Source organism: Helicoverpa armigera, chromosome 18 (genome assembly GCF_030705265.1).
Source record: "Helicoverpa armigera isolate CAAS_96S chromosome 18, ASM3070526v1, whole genome shotgun sequence".
In the NCBI taxonomy this organism is placed as follows: Eukaryota; Metazoa; Arthropoda; class Insecta; order Lepidoptera; family Noctuidae; genus Helicoverpa; species Helicoverpa armigera.
Window position 1 is genome coordinate 5,872,039 of NC_087137.1, and position 23,359 is coordinate 5,895,397.

Consider the following 23,359-nt stretch of genomic DNA (forward strand, 5'->3'; position numbering starts at 1 on the left):
ACTACACCCTGAATCATCAGCGTCAATGGACTGGAAATATAACTTCATTTTGGCACGAAACGTAAGATTTTCCTTGCAGAATCCATCGGCAGATATCTGCGAGCCAAACGGTTATAATTCTTGAAATGCTTCACAGGTAATGTGTCTTTTTATTTGCATTTTTTACGTCACATTTATTGCACACTCTGTACTGCGAGTTCTAAAACGATTAGTGACTGATTATGACGCTAATTATTTAATTCACCAATTTAAATGAAGTCCCGTTTCAAATAGCGTTATTATAATATTCAATTGGTGACAATTTACTCAACTATAATAATAGAAATTGCAATAAACTTATCTTCACCTACTAGAGAATATTTCAGCTTCACAAAACACAAAATAGAAATAGCATTAAGTTTTGAAATGTATAATTTTAATTTATTGCCGTAATTCTTCCAATGTAACGAGGAAATATGATTTGGAGGAATTTATGTATTTGTGCGTCAGGAAAATGTATGTACACAGTTTGACTTTAACGATACATCATAAAGTTTTATTTGTGTTTACCCAAAACTGTATCAATATTGTTTATTCATGGGATCAGATAAAGTATTAGACCTAAGATGTGCAACTATGTATTTCGTATTTCCATGAATTTCTACGTAACTGAAGTCTGTAGAATGTATATGGTAATTGTATCGTTTACTTTGTAAATACATTGTAACCGGCTATAAAAGTTTTTCTATTTGTATTCTAGCTGTTGTCACACTGGTGACCGATGGTTTTTAAATTTTCCGCGATGAAAATAGGGAAAGCGTAACGTCGTTGTAAAATTTTGGAACTCTTCCAAAAATAATGATAGAAAACCTCGCGAAATAGCAATAATGTGCATTCGTTCCCCTTGTTGTATATACGTTTAGTTTGTTTTAATGATCAATGAAAATCAACCGCACGATACTGCGCGATCAAAGAGTTTTATAGGTAACATCGTAAATGTTATGTATATTTTAAAGTAACGATCGCTCTTACAGGTGATTTCGTTTATTGTTTATTCTGTTGACAATTTATTAGACACTGGCTGTTTCCCTTTATAATTCCAATGTGTTTTATAACATCCGGCCAAACATTCATATTATAATATTTTATTGTAAATGTTCAACCTGTCATATTGGTTCATCATTTTATCATGAAAGCGACACAAAGGTTGCTACAGATTGTTTTTGCTTCGTTTGGCAAAGTAAGCTGCGGGTGTTTTTACGGGAATAGAAAATAAAAGAAATAGAGTAAAATAATAACATTTAATCCAATAAAAACAATATATAATACAGCAATCATACATATTGTATATACCACATCTAGTCTATTTACCTATCTAATTATTACAAAGGTGCAATTATTTCTCGTAAACATTAATTTCTGGACTATAATCATGGTCAAAGGCATGGAACAGAAAGTCATATATCGTAGGAGTACGATTTCTGACTATAACAAGAGGAAATGTCTCAATATCTAATGAATCGTTGTCATTATTATCTACATTAATATTATTTTCTTTAACTTCACTGATCAAGTCTAAATTATTAGTGTCTTTTTCTAATACTATTCTTGCTAATTCTTCTTCATTAGATTCTAGTTCATTAACAGTAGCTGCAGTAGTGACTTTTTCTTCGCTTGGTGCAACTGTTCGGTATTTAGTGTAATCCCCCCTTTTTGCAGAGTAATCTTTTTTATCAAATTGGGCCTTCTTAGCTTTGTAATCAAAGTTTTCTTTTCTTTTCGCAGAATAATCAAATTTAGAAGACTTCAGCAGTCTTGGTGTGTTAAGTATTTCTTTAACGGATTCTTTCATTTCTTCCCAATCTAAGTCTGTCTCTAACGGTGTTTCAGTTGTAGTAACTTCGACTCCTTCTTCTATTGGTGCTACAGTACGGTATTTAGTATAATCTCTTTTTGCAGAATAGTCTTTCTTATCAAATTGGGCTTTTTTAGCTTTGTAGTCAAATGGTTCTTTATTATTCTTTGAGGTATAATCGAATTTACTTGATTTTAGAAGTCTAAAAGTATCATCAATTAAATTGACACTGTCCTTAATTTCATTGGAAAGTAATTCTTCAAGGTCTTGTGTTTTTATAGAGGTAGCCTCGACTTCGGTTGGTGCTGCGGTACGATATTTGGTATAGTCTTCTCGTTTACGAGAATAATCTTTTTTGTCAAACTGTACTTTCTTCGCGTTGTAATCAAATGGTTCTCTTTTTTTGTATTTGGAAGAATAATCATAACTAGCTGTCTTTAGCAAACGAGGGGTGCCTTTGTCTAAATATTCGTCGCTTTCTAAATCTTTGTTTATGGGAACCCAAATATCATCTTCTTCCTTTGATGACATTTTGTTTGAGTTTTCTTCCCTTTCCGCAGAATTATCTTTTTTCTCAAATTTTGCGTTATTGTCGAAAGGTTCTTTTATATAATTCAAAGAATTGATCGAGTGTACAATATCATTATTTAAATTAACCTCGTGTACTGTTTCAGGAATAGACTCTTGTTCTGAAGGTGTAACTAGAGAATACGTGTTGTAGTCATCTATTCTAGATAAATATTCAGGACCTTCATCTGCATTATTTTCATTCTTTGTAGGTGGACCTCTTTTTGAGTTGTAATCAAAAGTTTTTCTAATTTCAGGTGAATAACTAGGGCGACTGGAAGGATCGTAAGTATTTGTACCATACCATTGTTTGGTTACGCCGGGACCGCCATAATTTTCTACTTTACTATCACCCTTTTGAGTTATAGTGACATATTTAATCAATGCATTTGGCAATGAAAACAATTGTTTATCTTCAATCATCAAATCAAGTGGATAACCCGGCGATAAAATTGCAGAATTGAAGTCCATTGTATTTGTTGAGTATGTGCTACTCATACTTGCTTTGGTGAACGGTGCTATGAAAACAAACATTTGGATAGGCAAACCTGTAGATAAACCTTTTGGCAAAATGAGTCTGTTTGGATATCCAATTTGTGAATGGATCATTTTTAACGGCAAAGAATCTAATCCAAATTCTGCGTCCACTACTTGCTTTTTGATAGTTTTAAGTGAAATAAAGTCTGAAGATAAGTGCTTCATGTCATTCGATGTTCTTGATATAATATTTCTTCCAATTTTAAGATTGACTTCAAAGACATCAAGAAGCGTGAAAAGATTCTTTTTAGCAGCCAGTTCACCAGGCATAAGTTTTGGCCCCAAATAAATTTTAACCAAACCTTTTTTAGTTACCAGAGATGATATATTAAGTTTAACCGTAAATGGTTTATGGTTTAACCTGGGCTGACCTATTTTAATGTTTAAGGGTGACTTACTGTTGTCTAATTTTAGAGCGTCTGTAACATCGAACTCAAAGTAATCGTACGCTGTCATCATTTTCTTTACATCAATATTTACGATCTCCACTCCAGGGAAGTACAGTTCACTCCTTGAGTATGTTGGTAACAGTTTTAGAGCACTGTCGACGAGGTCAACTATCTTCTTGTTTATCTTCCAAAACATCGGATCTCGCATCGAAGTCATGCAGTGTTCTAGCACCGAAACGTGTCTGAAATAGTTTATAATGTCATAAATACTATGCTCTTATTTATAAAGCCATCATCAAATACAAATTAATCAATGCTTAAATTACCCGTTGTTGGTGTGATCTTTGCCAAGGAGCTGGCGAGCCAATGTCTCATAACTCCTCTCCCCCGTGACAAGGATTTCCATTAAATGATTCAATATTTGTGTTTTATTATATCCACTCTGGCGCTGAAAAAAATTCATCTTCAATTATTTACCTCATACAATTATTTTATTACAACATTTACTGTATAAATTAGATAAGTAAATACATACCATGTGGCTGGCTACGGTGACAATATTATTTTCTATTGTTTGTAATAATGCTAATTCATCATTAACTGGTAATACTAAAGGTTTTGTTCTATGGCTAAATTCAATGCCGTCAGAATAAACTAGTTCAGGATCGTAAGGAATATCAGGTAAAGAATTCCAGTCAATGCCCTCTATCTCTGGCATACCATTAGCATATCTTTCTAAATTATATCTCGCCATGAATTGTTTCATCATCTGATACACATTTTCTCCATATCTGCCGTTTATGTCGTTATTGAGCCATGGTGACATTCTAAGTTTTCTTAAGAAATAATAAGAGTTTAATCCAATATCTTCGCGGAAATAGGCCAATTTTGAGTCATCGTCGTTGTCGTAAAACATTGCAGTGTAGTTGGCATCAATAATGTAAGCATTTCCATCCTCGCGAATACTCTCAGAAGGAGTGACTTCCTGGCCAGATAGAATTGTCGAAGCTTTGACTAGAACCTCTTTGCGAACAAAGTAGTTTGGTAAGACCTCATAAGGTGCTGGTATGGAAAGTCGCTCTGTATCTTTCCTGCTTTGAATAGTCAAGTAGATAGCATTAACAAAGAGTCCACAGTTTAAATTCTGGCGCGCCCATGCAGCTGCTTTATAGAACGCATCAAAATTTTTGGCGGAGTACAAAACTTCGTATATTATTTTCAGTTCCTTCATATGCTCAGGATTATACTCGCTGAAAATTTCTCCCTTGGGCATTAAGCCAGCTGCCTTGAGCTTCTGCAGATTTGTAATCACACTTGGTTCCTGTAATTGAATCATCATGTTTAAAGTCTAAAAAGGAACCCACATTTTTTTTTTAATAACGCTCTGGATAATATACTTACAGTATAATCATCTGGATTAAAGTTGAATGCCTGAGCCAGATTACGTATGCCAGGATCACTGCTATCCTCGCAAACATTTTCGAATAACGGGATCATCATTTTTTGTACATGTACCCATTGTGCTGGAACTGTGAACAAGAATATACGCATGAGAATGTTCCAAGATCATATATCTGTAGTGCCTCTCTGAATAGTTTACAAGAATAGTTTGGCATTTCATACCGTATCATACAAATGAGGAAGACTAATATGTAATATGGCATTGCAACTAAATGTAATGTCTGTACAAGTGGCGATTGATACGTTTCAATAAAATGCTTTGCCAAAATACATCGTCATGTGTTCTGCATATGCATCAATAAAATATAAACCTATATAAAAGCTATAATATTTATTCCTAATAGTAATTAGATAGGTTCATAATATTTTGAAAATGTTATGTTTAGTTTCCTGTATTTTTTTTTCATGTTATTAAGGATACAAAACGAGGAGACAAAGATTAATAAAATTATGTCCCATGTCCTGGGGAGCCACGATAGGCAGTAAAAAGTACCATGGCTTACTATGCATCTCAATTAAATGAACTAAGGTGTAAAAAAATTAATTAGCGTATTAAATATGATGAACGAAGCCAAGCTTAAAGCTAGTTTCCTCTTTAACAATAGGTAATAATAAACAATCATAATGAACGATAAAATATTTTAATGTCCTAGATAACAGTTAGCCACCTATTACGTTTGACGTGAAATATTAATTCTGAAGACGTATAGAGTGCCAAACATTTATCATGGTGACTCTTTTAAGCGTCTCTCATAGTTTAAGTATCATCATTCCTACTCATATTAGTCTTAATGATGTCTAAAAGAGCTTTCTCATTATCATCATCATTGGCCTATTTTGCTGAACCACAACAAAGTTGTATTCTTATAGTTTAACATCTTTCACCATGCTTACTGATTTTATCTCCAATACTATTCATAGGGACATAATCGCAGACTTTATTCACAAAAAGATTTCGAGGTGTGTGAAACACTAAATTATCAACGAAATTCACCCAAAAGATTGGTTCAGAATAAAGGCTCGAGCAGACCGGATGCGTATGCGTAACCACGCGCGTAGTCACGCGCGTAGTTACGGCGTAACCATGAGTTGTAATGTATGGAAATGTATGAGACAGGCCACACCGCTTGCGTAACGACGCGCGTGTCTTCTAGGTTCTGGATTGAGCGTGTAACAGTCAGTAAAGGCTTAGGCTCGAGCAGACCGGATGCGTATGCGTAACCACGCGCGTAGTCACGCGCGTAGTTACGGCGTAACCATGAGTTGTAACGTATGGAAATGTATGAGACAGGCCACACCGCTTGCGTAACGTAGACACGCGCGTCGTTACGCATAGCATGGCTCCATTATTAACTTTATGACTTACACGCTCACTCTTACGCCCTCCATGAATGATTTTATTAAAAAAGTCTTACCAGTTTCTATCCTCTCCACGGTCCATTCAGTCGGCACTTGTATCAAATACCCCGAAATATGTATCACAAGTACAGTCACAACTAACACCACTGTTAACGTCTTCATCTTGTCTAAATAACTGATGATGCTATGAACTAATCAAACCAATTTATACTAAAAAGATTTTCAAAGTTCATAGACATTTTGTTCTGAGTATATTGATAACATAGTTGAATGCGCTAAGTGTTATGAAAGTTAATGCAACATGCTAAATAACAAGTTCACAGGTCGTTGGTCTAATGTCCTGAGTGAGTGAATCATTAATTGATTCATACTGTGGGGTAGTTAAGACCTTGTTTTCATTATTGTTTTTGTAGAAGGTAAAGCTCTAGGACTGGTACGGGTAAACAATTTTGGAAAACGTTAAGAAAGACATAGAAACATTTATTTGGTCTCAGCACTGAGAAACTGACATCTTTCCTTATATTATAAATGGTAAAGTAAGTACCTAAGTATGTTTGTTTATAACATTTTGACTACAACACTTAAAAGATTGATAAGGATTTGGCATGGTGTTAACCTGATAGGTATATTCTATTATCGTATCGATAAACAGTTCAGACGTTCAAACATATTTTATTGTGTAAGTACCTACATGAGATGAACAGAGACATCGCGATCAAAAACTAGTGTCACATCAATGAGTCATTATTTTACTATAAATAAAACAAAGCATGTTACTGTAAACAGTAAATCCTTTGGTATAATACTTTGACATTTAATTGGCCAGTTTCGACACCCGAGACTGCTTTTGGCACTGTTTATGCCGTGCGTTGGCTCCGAATACCTGAGTCAGGCTTGATTGAACTACGGAAAACGTATTTCTAGGTGTATGCCTGATGTGCCTAATCCAAAAGGATCGTATGTTGAAGACATAGAGTTGATAATTGCTTGCTATTTTACAGAACAAGTCATTTCAGTTGAGTGTGAGCATTTCAATTGAAAAAAACAAATGCCTAATTGCCTAGGAAGGTCCTAGTTGTACCTGACCGATTGTGTTCTTATTTAAATTAAGGATTCCATTCCCGTTCCAGCCAAATCGTTATTTGGAATTCCAATCAGTTGATACCTCAGTTTTAGTATCAATCAATTACGCGTCTCAAGGGATAAGTTATTCCCGTACCCGGGTAATAAGTGGCCTCTGGCCTTTTTGTGGCTCTACACTATCAGTGTATCTTTCGAATAAAATACTTCAGAAGATTTGGTTTGAAAGCTCGACAGACAGACACACGTACTTTCGCATTAGAAAAGATACCTAAGGATTGTTTCATGTCGTTTAAGTTTCATGACATAGGCAGTCACAGAACAATAATAACTCACTGATAATTACGAACATTATGTTGTGACATAAAGTCAAAACAAAAAAGATAACAATTAATCAGTGCATTATGTTTGGATGTACTGACCTAAGTCAAAGTCAAGTGTAACAGTCACGTTACCGCAAATTATGTATCCAAGTTACACAGCTTATCTCTTAATGCAGTCATAATAATATTTATTACGAAAAGTTGGGTAAGTATTAAAATCAACAAAATGTTCTTCACCGTTCTACTCGCTTCTAGGAACGGTTCCACTGACTTCTAGATGGAAATTCTTGTGGCACCTGGATAGAAACTAGCCTATGTTTTTTCTCAGGCTGAAGACTACCTGTATACTCAATTTGAACTAAACCGGATGATTTGGCATGAAAGCGCAATAGACAGAAGGACAGCGTTTCTATCTAAAAGTAAGGGTTTCACTACAACTAAACGAAACTCAAATTACGAACCTTTTAGCTTCACTCAGTAACGTCTATGACTTTCTTTACAGGTACCTAAAACTTTATTGTTCCATTATCTGCATCCATAATTATTAAGATACATTTAGAAAGAAGTTCGAAGTTGTATCCACTGATTTTACTTAAAACTTTTAAGAAAAAAAAACGTAAATATGCAAGAATAAAAAAAGGAAAATAAAGTTAATAAGAATAGGACGATAGACATACAGATGATATTTAAAGTCAGATTGCATGAAGAAGTTGTGTTGATGCGTTGCCAAATAGCGGAGGCAAGGTTGTCTTGTGTCTTCTTTATCCGTCGGCACCTACTATAAGTGAACATAAACTGAACATAGCATTGGTTGCTATGCTCGAGAACTCCTTAATCACTTTTGATGCGCTGCGTAGAGACTACCAATTTTTTTTTTTTCAATTTTCAGTAGGTTATCATGTGTTAATAGATTTGACTACAATAGATAAGCAGTAGTTAATTAAATAAGAGGTTAATGAACAACAGTGAAACTTCTTCCAGATTTAAACGTTACAACTGGTTCATAATTTAATACTTTAATCCCTATGGGTATTGAACCCCCAATATGAACAGAGAAGTCCTGTGGGCATCGAACCCATAACACTAAACAAAGAAGTCAACTACTCAACACATATAACAATTAATGATTTTATTGATCTCTTTGTTGAAATAAGATAAAGTACACATAATCTTATCGCAAAAGAAAATAAAATGACATCACACAAATATGTGGGGTCAGACGGTGTTATTATGAATGGTGATAATTTTTTGCATAGTTTTATCACTATCCTACCTAATTGTAATATCTCGATCTTTCTCAATGAAGGTGTCTCATTATCAACTCCTTTAGGCAAAAATTATCACTATTGCACTACAATTACAATGACCAGGTAAGTACCTGGTATCCAGCCGAAGGGAGTGTTAACCTTTTCGGACTACAGGTAACCTGTGATTTTTCTGTGACCACGGCCACGGTAACTCTTTGGAAGAATCCTGTAAAATAATCCTGCATCTCCATAAGTAATGTAAATTGTCTTTATGTTGTTGCAACAGGGTATTTTGATACTGCTAATTCGATAAACACTATGAATCAGGTTCAATTTCACAAAGTTACTTTTATCTGTAGATACCTAACATTTGCTATATGTATAGTATATTGCCCTATGTTGAAGAGTAGGTATACATTGAATACTACCTGTACTACTGCATGGTTTTCGAGTGTGTGTGATTTAAAGATTTCATACCCTAACTCCATCTAGTGGCTGAGTCAGGAACTTGTACCTATCTGTGTATACTACTTCTACTTCTTACTGTTTAAAGATAGACTAAGAATGTCTCTAAGAGTATTGTTATTGAGACGATTAATATTTTGATATCATTTTGATATCTGATTCTGACTGTGCCTAAATATACACACTACATATTGCGCCATCTAATGATGATTGCGTGCATCATTTGACACTTTGGCATGCAACTTTTCTGAGTCAAGATAGATGTCGATACTATACAGTATTTTGTTGGATTTGTTTCCCTTCTCGAACCTAGTTATGTGTAGTAATTATTTATTTAATTAAACTGTGGTTGAATGGTAAAAATATTACAACGACCAAAGTAATGAACATTTTTCTTCATTACTCATCGGTGGCGTGGTAGTGAATGAAAAGTAATAATTCAGTTATGGGTTACCTACATACATATCATGAGTTAAAACTATCATAAAATTATGACACTATTCATAAATACTCCTACACATCAATCATTTCTTTTTTGCAGAAAATTTCAGTTTTCAGTTTTTATGTAAATGAACTCATAAAGCATGTATCCAGTGCTATAAATATTCATTTTGTAAGTCATTTTTTATCTCTGGACTACTGAAAACTCGCAAAATTGGTAATTCATTACCATGTTATTTACTTATTATTTTATGCACCAAATATTTATTGTTTGAAACGTTACATGCTTATTACATGATCATGAAATAAATAGATTCTTCGCAAAAGCATTTATTTATTGCCTAAGTCAAAGCTCTTTATTCTGTTTTCATAGGTTACAATGACCACTATAATGTTAAGACCCATGTTCACCAACAGCATAAACGTCAGTTTTCTCAAAACAACTGCTATTCTTAATTTTCACGTTCAACTTTGAAAGTAAACAGTTGTTTTAAAGAAAATGGTGGTTCATGTTGCCGCTAAACCCGGGCGTTAATATGTAATTGATTCTATGTTTCTTGTTACAGGCACTGTAGAGAGGACAGAAGGACGAATTAACAACAGTACTTGTAAACAATAGAAAGGGTTTAGTTTAGGATGTTAGATTGTATGAAATACTTAATTCATTTATTTAAAAAGAAAAACCAGTTAATAAAAATACTTCAGTTTATTATTATTTTTTTTTACATTTTTTTATTGCGTATATTACTGACACAGTCAGTATTTTCAGTTCAGTCGTCCGTGATGAATTCACATGTCGGTCAGGTTAATGTTGCGGTCCATTTTCATGTTCAGGTCGGTATCCACGAAGTAGGTGTCAGAATCGATGGTTGTCCTGTCCACCATGTTGTAGTCCCTCAGTACCCAGCGGTTCCACCTGGTCTTCATGTCACATGTCATCCTCTTGTGGAAGATCTTTACATCAATGAACTTCATGTTTGGTGTGAAGAAGTTTCCAACATCAATTCGGCGATCGAAGGGGAAGCCAAGAGGCATTTTGTCGAGAAGGACGGTCGATCTGAAGTCGCGCACTAAGTCCTTACGGTAGATATCCAACACGTTCATATCTACGTTGTCGACCAGCCTCAGTGGTGTCACAATAACGTACAGCATACAGTCCATACCTCCATCGAAGCCCCTAGGAAGAAGTAGCCTGGTGGGGAAGCCAGTATGGTAGTTCCTCAAGTCCTTGATCAATAAGTCCCTCATGTCGGTGATAGATTCAACCTTCTTCACCAAGTCACGGGTCAACATGCGGTCGTGAACAAGGTTGTGCATGTCATGAGAGTTTCTGACGATAGTATTCTTGCCAGTTGTCAGTTTGAAAAGGAAAGTATCTAATTCAACGAAGTTAAGGCGATTAATGTTGATGTCAATGAGGCGATCCATGTGATCTTTCTTTGGTCCAAGGAATATCCTTACGACACAGTCAACGGCCTTATCAGATAATATGTCAAGAGTGACCTTGAATGGCTGGTGATTGAGGCGGCGCTTGCGAACCATGAATTTCATGTCTGACTTTGTCTTCTTCATCTCTTCTTCGGTCAAGAAGACAGCGTTAGTCATGTCCATAAGATAGTCGTCGAAGTAAGTAACGAGCTTGTCAACGTTAACGCTGTCGACCTTCACACCGGGGAAGTAGAGGTCTTCTTTGGTGTAACAAGGCAAACGCAGCTTGAACAAGAATACCAAATCCAGGATACGTTTCTGCAGCATGTAGAATACTGGGTCACGAAGAGCTGTCTGGTATTGATCGAGGACAGAAGGAACAACGAAGTACCTGTTAACAAAAAATAATCTCAGTTAGAGTCTAAGTCGTTATAAAACACCTATGGAGGAAGATTGGGATATTGTCTAAGCCGGCAACGAAATAATATAAGACCGAAGTGCCAAGTATTTTTCAAGACATGCAGCCAATATGATTCATTGCCCCATACTTAAAAGTTTTACATTTCTGGAATTACAGGATTAAAGAATGAAACAGGAGGAAAAGTAACATAGTTGTATATGTTATGCAATTGGTGGGAATTTTCATTGATGGGTAGATAGAGAATTATATTATAATTTAAAATAGAAAACTACCATGTAGTTCACTACTTACTTGTCGGAGTGGAGAGTGTTAAGACCAAGAGCAGCCTTCATGACGATGAGCAGGTAGCGGTATGAGTCAACCACGGTCCTGTCAAGATCAAGCTTGTCGATTTTACCGTAGATCAGTTTTCCAAGAACCTCCATGTCCTCAGTCTTGGTAAGTTCCAGTCTCATGCCGTTAATCTGAAAAAGCAAGTGGTAAAATGTATGTTTGTATGTGTTTCACATATTTTTTTAACTATTGGCACAGCTACACTCCGGGAATATTATATAGTTCGTTTGCACGATAGTTAGGATGGTCATAAGATTCTAAAATAGTTAGTATCTAACATATCATATTCTTAGACGTATACTATACCCACTTCGATGAATCCTTTGATGATAGCCTCGCGGATAATCCTCTCATACTCCTCGCACAGACGGATGACGTCACGGTTGTAATCGTGTGCAATGACGAAGTTGTTGAACCTTACAGGGAATTCAACACCATTGCTCGTTCTCAACCACGGCCAGTATCCCTTCTTAATGGTTTTGTGCCAAGAGAACTCCTTGATCATGCCCATCCTGTTGGACAAACGCTCCAAGTAGTATCTAGCGAGGATCTGTTGGTACATGTACACTGTAAGCTCAAAACGCCTAGTCTTCATGTTCTTGTCCATTACGGTGTCCTTCATCCAGAATGGATAGTCAACGTGGAAGTAGAAATAGTAGGTATTGAGGTCAATATCCTCAGTGAAGTAGCGGAGCTTGTCTTCGTCGGAGAGATGTACACGTTTGTCATACACATTCTCGTCGATTATAAAAACATCCTTGTCGGTCTTCTTGATTCCATAGAAGTCGCACAGTTTAAGATCAACATCTCCCTTCTTCATTTTCAATAAGTACGCCTTCTGGATAACATCGGCACGTACGAAGTAGTATGGGTAGATTTCATAGGGAGGAGGCAAGATGATTCCCTTGCAGTCCTCACGGTGTCTGATTGCCACGGTGAGAGCGTATACGAACATACCCTCGTTAAGGTGAAGGCGCATCCAGCAGGCGGTCTTGATGAAAGTATCGAAGTCTTTGGCGTAGTACAGCATGTGGAACATGGTGACAACTTCCTTGAGCTGGCGGTCAATGTGCAGAGTGAAGATCTCACCGCGCGGCAGAACTCCGGTCTTGATCATTTTGATGAAGTGCTTTACAACATCGGTTTTCTGAAACGCATCCAGTTACACATTAATAAAAATTATGACATTGAAAGTAAATGTAACTTAAAAAAAGGTAACATCTTGAAGATTTAATCTTACAGTGAATAAATCCATGTTGTCCTCAATTTTGAAGTTCTTGCCCCAATCCTCCAGATCTTTGTACATTAACGGCTCCGTGATGTGGTTCAGCAATTTCAGGATGATAAGTTGCCGGTGTTTGATGTCCATGTGCACTGAAAATTATAAAAGCTATATGTACTATATACCTTTTATGTTTATTGCATTAGGTTCTCCTGTAATGATAGTTGTATTTTGTGATAAATAAATAAATTATGCTAAATTATTATACGGTGACAGTTATAAGGTTATGGTCGCCTTAGATGGCTCTAAAATTGCTCGCTATTCCAGGCATGCTCTACAGTGGTAACAAAAAAGAAACAAACGAATTAGGTTATTATTAAAAAAGTTCTTACCCATACTGGTGTTGTCGTCGAGTTCAGGCCTAGCCATGGCCACGGCGGCCAGGCTTGCAAGTATCAGTAGGACAGCCCTCATCGTGGAGTCAACTCAGCGAGAGTTCAACTGTGCTCGAACAAAACACACACCCCCTTTTATACATCGATATTCTTCTACACACAGCTACAGTTATCTAAAAAAATATAAAATATTATTGTTCGGTACTTAATATGCATAAACACTTAAAAGGGCATTACAATGTAAAGAAAGTGTAGGTTATCAACAATATTATTTTTATGATTTTATTTACTTTTAATATGTTTTTGTATTAAATAAAGATAATGCATGATGTCAATAGACTAAAACTTTCCTTTTGAACTCTAAGTTTCTCTACCAGAACCTACATTTGAAGTTGATTTTATTGCTATGTATGGGATAATGAGTATAGAGGTCATATGCTAAACTGAAACATTTTGTACCCACGTCAAATTACATGACACCTGTTTTCCCGAAGGGTTAGAAACCAGGGTTTAAACCTTTACATGTCATATTCATATCCTTTATTGCTTTCTACAAAGTTCAGTATGAGGTGGCAGTATGTAAAATGCAGTAACAATTTTGGACCCCCATAGGCACTTCAATTGTACTTAAAAAAAAGAAAGGCGTGTCCAATTATTTTATCGTGCCCGTTCTAGAAAGAAAATTGATTACCTAATGAATTTTAAGGGATAGATATAATGGATAAATGATTTAACAATAAAATAAAAAATATATAATATGATGTAATAAATATGGCATTATGTTTAGTATTATTAGTTACTAAGTCTACAAAATAACAAGAAGAGCAACATGCGTATAGTACGAGAAGTAGGTATGTGCGTATCCATGTTACTTTAATTCTTTATAGAAAATCCAAGGCTTTTACCCGTAACCCTTGGGAGTCAACGAGAGTGCTGCAGAATATTAAAACGGAGATTACAGAGTAAAGGTTACACGAACCCTACCAGAGCATTTTATTTCGCCGTTTCCAAAGCAAAACTTTGGTTCGGTAAATACAGTGCAACATAAGAAACTTTTTATTATTTGGGAAAGGTTTGAATAGGCCTAGCTTCAGCTAACGGTATCACCCTCGTCTTGTTGGTAATTCACAACGTATCGAGATAAAAAATAACTTATAGCTTTCTTCCATAAATAAGCTGACGCTGAAAGGACTTATTAAATCAAAACAATAGTTCCTGAGGTGACCACGTTTTCACAAATGATCAAACCCTTAAGCTTCATATTAACCAATAATATAAAGTGAAATGGGGTAGTTAAAAAGTAATGATTTATATAAGACATAATATTAATTATTAGCCTATAATGTCCCACTGCTGGGCAAAGGCCTCCCCATCTCGCTCCCACACTTCCCGATCTTTCGACCGAGTCCACCAGTCTCGACAGTAGGCGTCTGTCTCTCTCATCTCTTCCGGGGCCTACCCCGCCTGCGGTGTCCATCCTGGGGTGTCCACATATAAGACATAAATCAATTGAATATACATATATGTACATTGGTAATCGCTAGGTTTTATCAGAGATTCCATAGCAACAAGTACTATCTCTTTGTTTTGTTCAAGCAGATAAAAATGCATTTGCGGTCGCAGCTCTGCAAGAGATCGTTTTAAAACAATCATCTTTTACACAAATATCGTTACTGTGTTATCTTTATACGAAAACTAACAATAACTTAGTTAGGTACGTGTCTGTCAAGCTTTCACGCCAAAACGACTGAACAGTACATGCAATTTAGTACCTAACTAGATATTCATAGCTTGAGATGCTTTATATCCGGGTTCTTGTTACCTTTTTATTTTTATAGTAGTTCCCTAAGAACGCATGTAAAGCGTATAAGTAACAATAAAAAACGCGAAAAACATTTATAAGGTTTTTTACAAGTTCCGCCATACTGGGTATCGTAAATTGTTTTATTCCCAAGACCATAGTGCATGATCCATGTAGGTGTATGCTTAACAAAATGGAGTTCCTCCCCTATAATATTTCCACAGTGCATTCCTAACAATATTTACATGAAACAGTATAGTCCTTTGGGACACGAGAAATGTAAAGGCTAGTCATTTGCAGTGGCAGAATGGGCAGACCTAATTAAAGTTTACAATAACATCGTTAGCAACGCATTTCAAATGACACTGAATAATGAATAAGCTTTGAAATAGAATAATTGCAAAATGGGTTCTACATACTTATGTATATTATTTATTTTAATCGTTATTTTTAGTTATTTTTCACTTAAAAGGGTCATGTGGGCCGGGTCATTCACTCTTTGCAAAATAAATGATACCTATTTAGGCTGCCATTAGTGAGATTGAACGCCGGTCTAAAATAATTGGTGAAAAATGCTGGAAATATTACAATCCAATACTTTCAGGGACAATATACTATCATTCATCTACTTTGTGTCCTTGTCATAGGAGTAATTCTTCCTGAACATGAATTAAACCGCGGTAGGAAGTTATTTCGATCTTATTAAATAAATAATGTCGGGACACCATTTCACACACGGTCGGTTAGACCCATGGTTAGTTATTAATTAACTTGTGTTATGGGTGCTAACACAAAAACGTCGGGAATCGAACCCGGGACCTCAGGTTTGGCAGACCGACATGGTGACCATTGCGCCATCGAGGTCGTATTCTACACTTTTCCTTAGGACCATTACACATGAACCTAAGTTCAATAAAGGAAACGGCGGTATCGCTCCAGTGATCTTATTGGCAATGAAATTTCGATACACTCGGATTCAATTAAATGTGCTTCATACGGTCAGAGAGCAGCCTGCAGTGTAAGACAGTATTTGATTTACGTGCTAGGATCCCTAAGGTTCCTAAGTACCTATGTATTTGATAATTGGAATAGAGATGAATATAGTACTACGATTCACTCTAAAACTAATTGAAAACTTAAAATAATTGCCTTGCTATTCTTCATACGTTATAAGGGCTTCAACTTATTGACTTCGATTCCACATTCGCGAATATCTAGGAGTTTATAGTCCCTTGGTCTGCTATTCAATACTTGTCTGATGATTACAAGCAAATAAATATACGATGGTACAATCCGCTCTAAGGCTATAAATAGCTCATAGAATAATATACTTAATAAATTGAACGTCACATCTCATTGATAATTTAATTAATATACGTAGCAATCATCAGTTGATTATGTTAATGAAGTCATTGACGCCACATCAAGCGACTAATTAGTTAAGATAGATAATAACCTAATTATAGGACTAATTAAGAAGAGCTTTCGTTCTTTACTTCATTTATTCTATTGAAACGCAATACAATTATGGGCTCCTATCAATATAGAAAATTGAGAAAATTGACTGCCTACACGATTTCAATGCTTACACGATACAAAGTGCCCTAAAGTGGGGTAAAAACCTTTTTCTTATCTCACATAATGTTCTGTCATTACGTCAGTCAAAATCTGAATACTCTTAAAGCTATGTTAAAGAATTCGTTTTCGGGATTGATTTGCCTTTTCAAAAGTTTGTTGGGGTCGGCACCATTTGTAGTTAGCAGCTGCATAACTGCTGTAGCTGAGACACACCATTTTAATATGGTTTCCGAAAGACTGAGGAACTTTATATGGTAACTCATCCACAGATCAATCGCACCAAGTGAAGCCACATCCAGGAGAAAATCTGTTACATTCCTAATCAACCTGCTGGCTATTAACATATGAAACAGACTCTATTTCCTTATCAATACACCATTCATAACTTTATATTTTTATTATTGGAGTTAAAGTATCACTATCATGTTGACCTTTCAACTAGTAAGATGCAGCTAATAAAATAATCGATACTATTGTACTGAGGGACAGTCTACCGTCTGACCTCACTAACCAAAATAAATATGTATGTATTTTAGTATCGAAGCTATTGCCTCTGACAATTGTAAATTCTTTCAAAATAACGCCTTAGAGACGAATAAAGAGAAAATTACACTTTATTTTATAACCACAATATTTGTAGGTTAAACATTTTTTAAAGAAGAAATTGTAGAATTAAAGGTCTGAGTTTTTTTGTGATAAACTTACTTTTGAAAACAGTTAACTTCGATTAAAAACATACAGAACTGATCGAAGGCACAGTAAGGTACACAAAATACTATCCTATGAGTTTTTAATTTTTTTGTTTTAGTGAAACTGACAGTTCAAAACACTGAACTTTGTTATCATTTTTGGTTTTACAGGTTTTAATCAATTTATATTGTTTTACTAAAAATATTCTTCATTTCATTTAGTTGAGTTTTATTCAGTGCTTTCGTGACTTCAAACAACTTATGAAATTAAGCTTCTGAATATACACGATTCTATAGCCAATTTAACATTAAGTTGGACATAATTACGTATTCATTTATTTGACTTTTACTTAGTACTATCTACTTATAATGATATTAATAATACTTATACTGAGGAGACTTTAAGAACAAGAAGTTTGTTCTGCCATTAGTTTCTTCACAACTTAAACACTAGAAAATTGTATAGTGTGGGTGTTATGAAAACGGTTTCTTTAACTTTTGACTTTCATTAACGTTTTCTTCATAGGCTAATTCTATTTCAAAACTTTAGAATATGATTTTAAAACTAGTAAAACATGCAATTGAAGTAAAAAATTAGAAAAAGTGTCTCTAAGATTTGCTAAGAAAACTGCGATTTTCTTGACGCTGAAGAGAGAAGAGTCAAAGCAAGTACTACTAATAAGATTTGCAAAAATCATGTATTTGTTCAATAGGCATGTAATAAAACACACACTAGATAAGTATCATACTAACATAGCCCAGTATTCCACAATTCTATATTCTTAGTACTCCCTAGTGAAAAATGAACAATCCTATTTCCTTTTAGTAGTCGAGAATGCATACGACTCCGTCGGCTTATCTAAGCACTTTAATCTGAGAGGAAAAAGCGAAAAGGGTGGGCATACAATTGACAGAATAGAAAAAAAAAGAAAGAAAATCCTTTGATATCTTAAAGTAAAATAGACTTAATTAAATATTTAATTTAGGAAAAAAATATATTTTTTTCTTTTTATGAAACGGTTGTTTTTATAGAAATTTTTCCAATGAAACATCGTTAATGGATCTCTTGGGGTCTATCAGGGGTCTTTGTTTATCTCGTTGCATTAATAAAATCATTTTTGTAGCACAACAAAATCATTAACAGTAAATGTGGACTTTTACACTTCAAACAATATTTCTGTGTGGTCTTCAAAATATGACGCCTTTTTATATTAATGAAAAAATAAAATAGGCAGAAATATAGCACTCAATTTGTGAAATAATTGCTTCAAACATCAAACAAAATTATTATTTTTTATAGCACTAATTATTGAAATGACCGAGTAATATTTTACAACTGTCTTGCTGGAAAACGTCAAAAATATTATTATGTGGCCCTAGTGTCTGGGTGAGAGTAACAAGGGTTTTTTTTCAACATAAAATATTTGGATAATAATGTGATTTGAAATTATTTGTAAAATTGGTCAGTAAGTTTATTATATTTTTTTTCATTTACAGTCTGCAGAATTACAAAAAAAACTTAGAATTTTTATTTTAATTTACCTTAGAATCCATCGCTGCTCTTGAGTTCCAATGTGGCACCCGTGCCCTAGGATAGTGCTTTGGTGAATAATTAACTATTTTCATAGGCCGAGGGCATTGTTGCTTCTTAATCATTTTTATACAATTAACTTTTGCCATATTTATCTATTTATTGCTTTCACTTGATTTACCCGTGCTTTCTAATATCATTCTTCTGTTTATAGTCATAAGGTCTAAAGTTCTGAATAATCATATATAAGAAGATAATAGATTATTGTCCTAGAGTTCACTGCAACATTGTTGCCTATACTCTGTTACATTGTAACATCTATAAAGCATATCAGGTATGAAAAAATAACAATTTTTTTTTTTCTTAAGCGAGTAGTATAAAAGGGGGTGCAATTTTAGAAGGAGCACAGTTGATCTCAGAGCGAGTCGACTCCACGATGAGGGCTGTTCTGGTATTTGTTGTGTGCCTGGCCGCTGTGGCCATGGCTAGGCCTGAAGACGACACAACCACTACCATGAGTAAGAACTTTTTAACATTTATTTTAAAAAAAATCTTTTAAATTTGCTTAAATTACTTGTTAAAAATCCTGTTCATCTTTCTCGCAGTCCTGTATGTAAAATAGGATATTCCGCTTTCATTGAAATATAAAATATGCATGTCGACGAATTCAGTCTGAAGAGCATTTTTCTCGTAGGAGTCTCAAAGCTTGATTTACGTTTAATATTCCGAAAAATCTTACTGACGTAAATATGCATAGTACCTACCAACTTGACATATAACAATAACTCATATCGTTTTCCCTTAACAGGAACATGGGACATCAAGAAAAGGCAACTCGTGATTTTGAAATTACTGAACCACATCACTGAACCCTTGATGTACAAGGACCTTGAGGACTTAGGCAAGAACTTCAAGATTGAGGAAAATGTTGACTGTTTCGTCGTAAGTGTTATACATATTGTTTAAATGATCATATACTTACCATTCCATAATTAACTGTTACTGAATATTTAAATATTTATTTCAGAAAACCGACGTTGTAAAGACTCTCGTCAAAATGCTAAAGGTTGGAGTTCTGCCGCGTGGAGAAATCTTCACTTTGCACGTTGACCGCCAACTCAAGGAAGTTGTCACCATGTTCCATGTCTTGTTCTACGCCAAAGACTTCGATACATTCATCAAGACCGCCTGCTGGATGCGCCTTCACCTCAACGAGGGTATGTTCGTATACGCTCTCACCGTGGCAGTCAGACACCGTGAGGACTGCAAGGGAATCATCTTGCCTCCTCCCTATGAGATCTACCCATACTTCTTTGTACGCGGCGATGTCATCCAGAAGGCGTACTTACTGAAAATGAAGAAGGGTGATGTCGATCTCAAGCTGTGTGACTTCTACGGAATTAAGAAGACCGACAAAGATGTTTTCATCATCGACGAGAATGTGTATGACAAACGTGTGCACCTCTGCGATGAAGACAAACTCCGCTACTTCACTGAAGATATTGATCTTAACACTTACTATTACTATTTCCACGTTGACTATCCATTCTGGATGAAGGACAGACTAATGGACAAAATGAAGACCAGACGTTTCGAGCTCACTGTTTACATGTACCAACAGATCCTTGCCAGATACTACTTGGAGCGTTTGTCCAACGGATTAGGAAAAATCAAGGAGTTCTCTTGGCACAAAACAATTAAGAAGGGATACTGGCCATGGATGAAACTGCACAATGGTGTAGAAATCCCCGCAAGGATGAACAACTACGTCATTGCTCACGACTACAACCGTGACGTTATTCGTCTGTGCGATGAGTACGAGAAGATCATCAGAGAAGCTATCATCAAAGGATTCATTGAAGTACGTATAAATAAAATTATAAATTTATAAACTTACTTGTCCGGTACAATTTTTAGAGATAACTAACTTAAAAAACTAACCGATGTTTATAACTTCTGTTTGCAGATAAACGGCATCAGGCTTGAACTTACCAAGGCTGAGGACATGGAGGTTCTTGGAAAACTGATCTACGGTAAAATCGACAAGATCGATGTTGACAGGACCGTGGTTGACTCATACCGCTACCTGCTCATCGTCATGAAGGCGGCTCTTGGTCTTAACACTCTCCACTCCGACAAGTACGTAGTGGACTACATATTAGTTTTCTATTTTAAAAATATGACATAATTAGTATTTACCTAGGGTATCAATGAAACGACACGAAACAACTAATATTGTCAGCAAAGATGTTTTTTTTTTTCTACGTAGACAACTCAACATTACTATTGCTTACAGGTACTTCGTTGTTCCATCCATTCTGGACCAATACCAGACAGCTCTCCGTGACCCAGTATTCTACATGCTGCAGAAACGCATCATCGATTTGGTGTGCCTGTTCAAGCTGCGTCTGCCTTCTTACACCAAGGAGGACCTCTACTTCCCTGGTGTGAAGGTCGACAACGTTAACGTTGACAAACTCGTCACTTTCTTCGATGACTATCTTATGGACATGACCAATGCTGTTGCTTTGACTCCTGATGAGGTTAAGAAGACCAAATCAGACATGAAAATCTTGGTACGCAAGCGTCGCCTTAACCACCAGCCCTTCAAAGTCACCCTCGACGTATTATCTGACAAGGCCGTTGACTGTGTTGTAAGGATATTCCTTGGACCGAAGAAAGACAACATGGGTCGTCTCATAGACATCAACAGAAACCGACTGAACTTCGTAGAATTAGATACCTTCCTTTACAAACTGACCACTGGCAAGAACACGATTGTGAGAAACTCTCAAGATATGCACAACCTTGTCCGCGACCGCATGATGACTCGCGACTTGATGAAGAAGGTGGAATCCATCACCGACATCAGGGATCTTTTGGTCAAAGACTTGAGGAACTTCCACACTGGTTTCCCGACCAGGCTTCTCCTTCCTAAAGGTTTCGTCGGAGGCATGGACTGCATGATCTACGTTATTGTGTCACCATTGAAACTGGTCGATAACATTGACATCAACATTTTGGACACGAACCGTAAAGATATCAGACGTGACTTCAGATCTACTGTTCTTCTGGACAAGATGCCTCTTGGCTTCCCCTTCGATCGTCGCATTATTGTTGAGGACTTCTTCACACCCAACATGAAGTTCATTGATGTTAAGATCTTCCACAAGAAGATGACATGTGACATGAAGACCAGGTGGAACCGCTGGGTGCTTAAGAACTACAACATGGGAGATTGGAAATCCATTGATTCCGATACTTACTTCGTGGACACTGATCTGAACATTAAAGTAGACAGAAACGCTGACCTCATTGACATATAAATGATGATGTATTGACAATGTAACCTTAATCTGACTGTTAAGAATGCAATTTGAAAACCCAAAAAAATATAGAGCATTTTATTTATAATAACAGAGATATTTTATTTCTTGTAACACCTACTGGCTACCATAATATTAAGTTACATATGCACATAAAGAAAGGACAGTATTTTTACGTTGAATAATGTATGAAATGATTTATCCCAGCATGTTTCAAACCACCAAAAACCTTAACGTAAGTCAAGTAATATTTGGTACAGAGTCCAGAAGTCCCATATTCAATACCATAAATCCCAATCTATGTCTGAAACTCAGTTAAAAAGAAACGGCCCTTTTACCACAGCTTTAGGCCACAAGGCCTAAAGCGTAATAATTCAATTTAGAGACGATTTAATGCCCAAACGCGGCAGAAACCTAAAACTAGCTCCTTTTTCTTTAGACATAAACCATTGCCGTTTCTTCTAACCTAATAAGAGTACAATAACCTTGGTTGTGCCCTGGTAGTTCACAATTTTACAATACCAATATTTTTGCTAAGTATTTTTAGATTCAACATGAAATTGTATTAGAATTAAATTGGAGTTAATAGTTATCGTGATTAAAAAAAAAAAAAAAAAATTAATAAACAAATTATGATACTAAAATTGCAACAAAATAGACTTTCAATTGAAACCACTCATTGAATGTCTCATGAACTATGAAAAATACGAAGATCTATAGACTTGAACCTAAGAAGAGGTATTTTCCAGGTTCTTGAAAAACCCTGAGGTTAGGAACTAGTTAATTGTAAATCAGTTTAGAAGTTTATGAAGTTTATTCAGAAAAGTCACGTCCACAAATCCAACAGTATTCAAATCTAATCACCTGAATGACTGTTTTGCTTTGTAAAGTCCATCACTATAGAATTAAAAAAGTTTGTATTTGTTGATCAT

The 23,359-nt window shown here is 35.6% G+C and overlaps 2 protein-coding genes across 2 annotated transcripts; one reads left to right on the forward strand and one right to left on the reverse strand.

The window, feature by feature from the left end:
• Positions 1 to 1,266: 1,266 nt before the first annotated feature.
• Positions 1,267 to 13,657, reverse strand: LOC110380215 (uncharacterized). Its single transcript, XM_021340129.3, has 10 exons — positions 13,500 to 13,657; positions 13,126 to 13,259; positions 12,196 to 13,032; positions 11,844 to 12,016; positions 10,495 to 11,522; positions 6,204 to 6,338; positions 4,729 to 4,856; positions 3,863 to 4,648; positions 3,654 to 3,775; positions 1,267 to 3,569 (listed from the first exon to the last, which is right to left on the reverse strand). The coding sequence occupies exons 1-10, from the start codon at positions 13,579 to 13,581 to the stop codon at positions 1,376 to 1,378; spliced, it is 5,619 nt and encodes a 1,872-aa protein (XP_021195804.3). The 5' UTR covers positions 13,582 to 13,657; the 3' UTR covers positions 1,267 to 1,375.
• Positions 13,658 to 19,460: 5,803 nt separating this feature from the next.
• Positions 19,461 to 22,518, forward strand: LOC110380216 (basic juvenile hormone-suppressible protein 2). Its single transcript, XM_021340130.3, has 5 exons — positions 19,461 to 19,619; positions 19,910 to 20,043; positions 20,129 to 20,962; positions 21,068 to 21,240; positions 21,398 to 22,518. Exons 1-5 carry the CDS (start codon positions 19,538 to 19,540, stop codon positions 22,425 to 22,427), a joined length of 2,253 nt encoding a protein of 750 aa, XP_021195805.3. The 5' UTR covers positions 19,461 to 19,537; the 3' UTR covers positions 22,428 to 22,518.
• The last annotated feature ends 841 nt before the right edge of the window (positions 22,519 to 23,359 follow it).